This window comes from Eptesicus fuscus, chromosome 2 (genome assembly GCF_027574615.1).
Source record: "Eptesicus fuscus isolate TK198812 chromosome 2, DD_ASM_mEF_20220401, whole genome shotgun sequence".
NCBI classification, from domain to species: Eukaryota; Metazoa; Chordata; class Mammalia; order Chiroptera; family Vespertilionidae; genus Eptesicus; species Eptesicus fuscus.
In genome coordinates, this window is record NC_072474.1 from 114,119,227 (window position 1) to 114,126,774 (window position 7,548).

General features: G+C 61.2%; 1 protein-coding gene across 1 annotated transcript; it reads right to left on the minus strand.

The window, feature by feature from the left end:
- Positions 1-1,393: 1,393 nt before the first annotated feature.
- CYTL1 (cytokine like 1) lies at positions 1,394-5,538 on the minus strand. The gene is made up of 4 exons (XM_008150940.3): positions 5,337-5,538; positions 3,465-3,509; positions 3,223-3,351; positions 1,394-1,500 (listed from the first exon to the last, which is right to left on the minus strand). The coding sequence occupies exons 1-4, from the start codon at positions 5,484-5,486 to the stop codon at positions 1,417-1,419; spliced, it is 408 nt and encodes a 135-aa protein (XP_008149162.2). The 5' UTR covers positions 5,487-5,538; the 3' UTR covers positions 1,394-1,416.
- Positions 5,539-7,548: the final 2,010 nt, after the last annotated feature.

The following is a 7,548-nucleotide window of genomic DNA, read 5'->3' on the forward strand; positions in this document are numbered from 1 at the left end:
CCGGCCACCACCGGTGAAATCCTAACAAACCCACGCCTTTCACAGCCAGCCCCCTGGCTTATTTCTCTGGGATCCACCAGCACTGGCTGAGGGTTTCTGGGCCCTCAGCCCTGGGCCCAGCACAGACGCAGGGGAGGAGCCCCCAGCTCAGCCCGAGGGGAGCTGCAGGAAGTGCCCTGCGGGCGGAGGACTCGCTCGGTGGACGTGTGGAACCGGGTCCGCTGCGCAGGAGACTGGGTGGGAGGGCAGCCGTGGGAGCCGCGTGGGGTGCCTGGTCCCGCAGTCTAGGGGCCGGGACAGGGCCGCCGTGGGCTCGTGCTTCTGAACAGAAAATAAAACCCCGATGAAGCCTCCTCATACGTCACCTGAGGGGCCAGAGGCATCGCGATCGAGGAGGAACAGCCGGCCCTTGTGCAGAGGGAGGCAAAGAAGCAAACCCCCAACGTCCGTGTGAGGGACTCTCAGCAGCCCCGCCCCCCACAGAGATGGTATGTGGGTGTCAGGCCCCGGCAGGGGACCGGCAGGGCCCCGGGAAGACCGTGGACTTTGCGGCCTGAGTTCCATCCACTCACTCACTGGCTGGTGACCTTCGGCAAGTTGCTTAATGGACACGAGCCTCAGGCTCCTACGCTGCCTGTCCCGGGTGTGTTAGGAAGACTCCCTGAACCGATGTTGGCAACACGGGCCGGGCACTACCCCGCCCTGGGTCCCCACACCCAATCGGAGACCCTCCCGACGCCTTCGGGACAGTCACGCACGCCAACGACTGTCCCAGGAACACGGGTGCGTGGGGAGGGGGCGGAGGGGGCCTGGCTGAGAGCAGCGGCTCAGAGACGGTGAGACAGGCCCTGAGGCCACGGACGCGCTTCTCGTGGAGAGATCGTCTTTATTGGGTGTCGTCGCCTTTCAGTGCGGAGTGGCTCCCGCCGGCGCCCTGTCCCTGCGGGCCTGCTCACACGCACACGGCAGTAAGCTTCCCCCACAGTGCAAGCAGCTCTGGGACAGCTCGTGGCGGGAGCGGGTGCCAAACAGGCGTTTGATTGAATGCAAGCAGGTTCCCCTTGAGAAAGGCACGTGATACCACCCCCCCCTCCGAGGAGAACCGCGAGCGCGTGGTTTCCCTGGCTGTTCACCGGGAGAAGCTGGCTGGTACCTTTCCCCGACGGGGCAGGTGCACCTGCGCTGTGCGCCTGACCGCTGCCAGCCCGGCGGGCTCTGGGCGCGTGGGAGCAGGCGGCTAACGGGGCTCGAGGGGGTTCCAGGGCGGGGAACCAGCCCTGCGTTCCAGCGGTGGAGAGGCGCGTGACGGTGTGAGGTGCGACAGCGAAAGGGAGCCGGCGGGGCCATGGCTCAGCCCACGGCGCCCGGGCGGCGGCCCCACGGCGGCCGGCCCCGGCTCTCCCTGGGCGGGCTGCCTCAGGCTTGCGGGTCGGGCGGGGCCGCGGTTGCTGGGATGGGGTACTCCAAGGCGCTGCAGTCGTCGGACAGGAACACCAGGTCCTGAAAGAGACGCGCAGGCAGGACTGTCACCGAGGGGGGCTGCCGGGCCGGGCACGAGTACAGACTCCTGGGTGCCCTCCAAGACTGTTCAGTGGCCCAGCCGGCGTGGCTCAGTGGTTGAGTGTCAACTTATGAACCAGGAGGCCGCGGTTTGATTCCGGTCAGGGCACGTGCCCAGGTTGCGGGCTCGATCCCCAGTGAGGGGCGTGCAGGAGGCAGCCGAGCAATGATTCTCTCTCATCACTGATGTTTCTATCTCTCTCTCCCTCTCCCTTCCTCTCTGAAACATATTAAAAAAAAAAAAAAAAAAAGACTGCTCAGTTGTTCCCTTTGGATGAAAACGTCTCATCTTATCCTCCCAGGGAAAGCCAGTCACGTGTTCACGTTCCCATAGAATCTCAGATGTTCTTGATGACTTATGGAATCCATGCGTGCCTGGGTTGACCAGATGGACGGATGGGGAGGGAGTGAATGATGGAGGAACCTTAACCCTTTGCACTCGCTTGCTTTTTTCTTGATTCCTTTATTCTAATGCTAACCGTGTTGAGTCATACTCGACATCCGAGTGCAAAAGGTTAAGTGCTGAGCAGCAGCTGTGGGGGGCCCCGGAAACCAGCCAGAGCTCACCCTCAAAGGCCATCGAGGCAGTAACACCGCCTACCTCACTGTGTTATTTATGTCTAACCCCTGCCGTACCCCCGTCCCCCAGACCAAGGGGACAGGGGAATGAGGAGGAAAATGGGTGTGGGCAGGAAATGCATGAACTATAACTTAACTGCTAATTATTAGCTTCCCGGGCACTCGCTCGGGGCCGGCCTGCTGCTGGGGTGCCATGTTTAGGCCCCTCCCAGGTTCTTAGGCCCAGGGAGTTGCCGCAGCACCAGCACACGGTCAGGGTGCGGTTCGTGTCCTCCTCCCGTGGGCCTCGGACAGTCGCTCTCCTGTCCCCAGGGCACTGGTAGGAAGCTGGCTGGGAGAGGTGAGGGGTGCGCCATCCGGGACGCAGGGGGTGGAGACAGGAGCTCAGGTCTGTCTGGGCCGCAGCCCGTGCCCCTCGGACCACACCAAGGCCATGCTGTCTGCATCTCAGCGGGGCCAGTTCCTGCCTCTTCTGTCCCCTCCCTCTTCTCCCTGTCACAGCGCACACCTGAGCCCCTTCTCCACGGTCGCCTCGGACCCCAGGAAGGGGCTCCAGGGGTTTGGGACGCCACAGCCCTCTCCCCACCTGCCCTTCAGCTCCCGGCAGAGTGTGTCTTACATGGTTAGCGCAGGGTCCTGGGTGCTGTCTTCCCACCCACACGGGCTCCTGGAGCCAGGGGGCTTGTCCTGGTCCCCGCCACTTACCAAGGGCAACGATGGTCATGGAAAGGCTTTGTGAACAGGAAGCACTCTGTAAACGTTACCTCCTCCTGTTCCCTCCCCTCCCAACCCTCCTTTTTTAAAAATATTTTTTTATTGATTTCAGAGAGGAAGGGAGAGGGAGAGAGAGAGATAGAAGCATCAATGATGAGAGAGAATCATCGATCAGCTGCCTCCTGCACATCCCCCACTGGGGATCAAGCCTGCAACCCGGGCATGTGCCCTTGACCAGAATCAAACCCGGGACCCTTCAGTCCACAGGCCGATGCTCTATCCACTGAGCCAGCCCGGCCAGGGCCCACCCTCCCCTTCTAGACGTCCCCGCTGACAACACTGGACCAAGAGCTTCGGGCCGTCACTCACCCTCCTGCAGAAGGAGTTCATGATGGTGTAGAGCTTCCGCACTTTATCCTTCAGGGCGTCCACCGGGGCCACGTGCCAACACTGGGGCGAGGCCACAAAGTCCCGCAGCTTGGCCAGCACGCAGTAGTTCTGGGAGTGGGCGACAGGGGCACCTCGTGGGAGAAGCCAGGAGCCAGAGGGACCTTCCTCTCACATCTACCGCCCCCCTCCCCAACCTCCCCCGGCAGGGATGCCCCTCTTACATGGATGTCCAGGTACAGCCTGGGCAGGTATGTCACACACGGCTCCTGCAGAAAGGGGGATGCGTGGCTGTGATGCCCACAGGATACACCCTCAGCCCGGTCACCCAGGCTCCCTGCCCACCCTCCAGCGGCCAGCCCAGCCCTGGTCCCTGCGGCCTGGATGCCGGTACACAGGATTGCCTTGTCCTGTGGCCACATTCCTCCAGACCCGATCTCAGAGGGCAGACTCCATACCATGAACTAGGCGTTAGGGAACTGCATATGTGTGTGTGTGTGTGTGTGTGTGTATGTGTGTGTGTGTGGCCACACCCACAGGTACACACACATACATGCATATGTTTAAAGTTCTATAACTAATCTAGATATCGCAATATGCTAGTGTATGATACATGGTTGGTATGTTCCTATGCATGCATACTCCGTATCCCTGTGTTTTACTTTAGACCCGGCTTCCGGTCCTGCACTACCAGTGCGGGTTTACGGGACCAGAACCCCTTTGAAATTCCCCGGGTGACCTTGGGCAGGTCTCCTTTTTCTGGGCGACTCAGTTTCCCAGTTGTGAAATTAGAGGGTTAGAATGTGTAACCGCTCCACTCCCATCCATCTCTGCAGTTCCGAGCCTGTACATGTTCTACGTTTTAAACTCAGATTCCTTAAAAGGTGTTTGCTCTGCATATGTGATACCAAGGAATCTGTGGAGAAATTGTGGAGCAACTACACAGCAGTGCATTGTTACAAAAGAACGTTAACATATGTGATGGTGTCACTTAAACGTGAATTGCAAAACTGCTGGGCTGTTTGATCCAATATGCTCACACATATACACATGCATGCGTGCACACATGTACGTGCACACACACGCATGCACTCACGCGCGCACACACTTGCACCCTTATGGGCGCACACACACGCTCACACAAGCACTGAACACCTCTGTGTAGGCTGAAAGCTGAAATACCCGCCAGGATGTTATGGCGGCAGCTGCCTCCAGGGGGAAGAATTGCCAGTCATATTTATCCTCTTCTTTGCCCTTTCTGCATTTCCCCACCGTTCTACAGGGTGTATGACTTTCACAATTAGGAAAAAGTAAACATGAGTTAACTTTCAAAAAGAAAATACAAAGAAAGTGTTAGGGTACCTAAACCCCAGGTCTGAGAAACATCACGCTTCGTTTGAAGTGTTTGCAAAGGGACGCTTAAACGTTACCAATGCTTTTCATGGCGTTCCCCCCTCCTCTCGGCCTGCACTGCCATCAGGAGCCCGGCTTCCGGCCCTGGGCAGCCCCTCGGCCTGGCCTGAGCCCGGAGCCTCCTCTTAGAAGAGGGTGATAACAGCGGCCGCCCCGCCTGGGGTCCCGTGCAGGCCCTGCTCTGCCTGCTGCATCGGAGTCACTCCTCGAACCCTCACAGCTGCCGGGCGGGGTGGGTGCCCAGCCGTCCCCTCTCACCGACAGGACACCGATGAGGGGCTGAGGAACTCGCCCAGGTCCTGCGGCGGGGAGGGGAGGGGCGCCGCTCTGGGAGTCGCCCCCGAGTACACTGGCCAAGAAGGGAATGAATCGGCCACATTCCCGCTCCCCTTTTTATGCCGCGTTCTAGACGTGCTGGGAGGTTTTTTCTCCCTTTTCACAGTTCACGATGGACCCTCTGACATTGGCTAGCAAGTTACAAGCGGAAATTGTGAATCTTTGGTTACATTTCTTTGTGCTTAAAGCACACACCGTGGTTGGTATCGTATTGGAAAGGACGGGAAGAAAACACAAATATCCTTAAGATGAACACTGAAAAACAGCACTTTCCCATTCCAAGGCAAACTTTGGGGACCTGGGTCTGCATGGACCCCCCTGGCCCGCACCAGACGGGGTGGACTCACCGAAGGCTCCGTGGCCTGCAGCCTCTGGAAGTCCCGGCTGATCTCCCGGCTCAGGCCCAGCATCCGGGAGTAGCATGTCGGGGGCGCAGGCCGCACGGCGGGGGGCCCAGCCAGGAGCAGCAGCAGCAGGGGGAGCTGCCAGGGCCTCATGGTGCACAGGGCCTCCTGCAGCCCCAGGCCGGTGCCCCTTTAAGCAGCTGCACGGGGTGGTCCTCCACGCCTCCGTTTCCTGTGGGGCCCGCCCACCTGGCCGAGGACACTGGATCCTTTCAGACCTGCAGGCCCCCCCTTTGCGAGAGGAGGGGCTGCCTGGGGGTGCAGGACGCCTGGAAGGGAAGCTGCTCCCTCCGCGGCTTGGCCTGAAATGGCAGGACAGGCAAATGGGGGAAGGGGGGGGACAGGGGAAGGCAAAAGTGGATGCGGGAGGCTCATCAGAGCTGGGAGCAGGCAGCCCCCGACGGGGACCAGTTAGAGAGCTGGCTGATTTCCGGGAGCAGAGCCGGAGGCGGGAAAGGACCAGAGCGACGGATTGAGCACCAGAGATCTGGGGCTCAGGTCGGGCAGCTGGGGGCTAACGCCCACCCACACTGACCAGCCAGGGCACCTGGGCAGTCACCTGCCCTCTGAGCAGCTGTGTCTGTGCTCTCGGTGCTGGCGCCTGGGGTGGGGGTGGGTGAGCATCCCAGCCAGCCCACTTCCCGCTGCGGGCCCAGGCCCTGCACAGAGCAGACCCCCAGGGGCCACGGTGCTCTGCCGGCCGCTCCCCCGTGACGGGGGCCAGGGAGGGGAACAAGCCGTCTCCGCAGATGCTCAGTGGGTGGAGCGCATGTGACTGACCTCTGGCGATGACCTTGGGCAAGGTCCTCAGCTCTGTCCGCCCGCTCCTTCTAGGCGAGATGGGCATGGTGAGAGCACTCAGCCCAGAGGTCACGGTGAGGAACGAGAGACGCTGAGCTAACAGGGCTGAGCCAATGTCACTGTCTCCATTCCTGAAAGTGTCCCTGAGCCGCAGGGGCCACAGAGAACAGCCCCATATTCCAGGGGGGGAAACTGAGGCTCAGACAGTCGCAGCAATGTGCCCAACACCAATGGGTCCAACTGGACTCCGAGCTTTCTCTCCCATCCCCCACCCCTTCACGCCCCAGTGTGGGACCGGGAGGAGCAGGACCTGCTGTGGACATGAGTTTGGGCCCTTGGGCTGCCCGAGACCAGGGAGCAGCGTGGAGAAGGAGAGGAAGGTTCTGACTTAACGCCGCACATCACTCATGCAGCTGCCGGAGCCGCATAGAAAGCCATCGAAGTGTGTGTGTGGGGGTTCCTCCCATTTCCCAGAGGAGGAAACTGAGGTTCCAGGGATGTGAAACTGCTGCGATCACAGGCCACGGAGGAGGCCGAAGCTCCGGCCCTGTGTCTGCCTATCTCCAAGGCCTCTCTCCCTGCAAGCAAGGGCAGACGGGGGCCCAGGCAAGCCGCCCACCCAGAACAAACCCACCGCGGAGGAGGCCCAGGGGCTGAGGGGAAGGAGCGCGGTGCCCGGACGTGGACGGTGGGACCAGCCACAGCAGCGAAGCCCTGGCTGTGGCCTCTCCCTGCTGTTTGCCTGGCAGGACCCATTCCCTGTCCGTGAGCAGTAGCGTCACCCTGGGCAACGCCAGAGGTCCCGAGGCTCTGCTGACCCGGTTTCCTGCTGGCAAAGCCTCGCGCGGGGAGCCCAGCACGCCTCTCTGTGCCGGTGGGCGGCGCGTTCTCTAAACACCTGCAGCCAGCGACCTGGGGATGGACCTGGGGATGGCTCCGCTCCCTCTCAGACGGGGCAGAACCGGAGGGACGAGCAGCAAGCGTAGAGGCGCTGCTTCTGGACGAAGGAGTCTCCTCGCTCCCTCCGTCCCTAGCGGAGCCTGGTGCATGGGCCTCCCTTGCAGACAAGCCCGCCCAGCCGGGGACCCCAGGTCCCTGTGAAAGGCCCCAGGGCCTCTGGATGTGCTCAGCCCATGAGCGTCCCGTTTGGGACTGGGAAGGAAAACAAGCCCAGGATCATTCAGACCCAGGCCGGGCCTGAGCTGGGAGTCGGGACCCATCTTCGCGCCTTTGACGTTGAGATAACGTGTCTCTGAGAGACCCGACCCCGTTCCACCTGGGACAGTGTGCATGGCTGTCCTCGGGCTCCTGGGTAGACCAGAAGTCCCCCTGCATCCTGAGCCCCGGACATGGA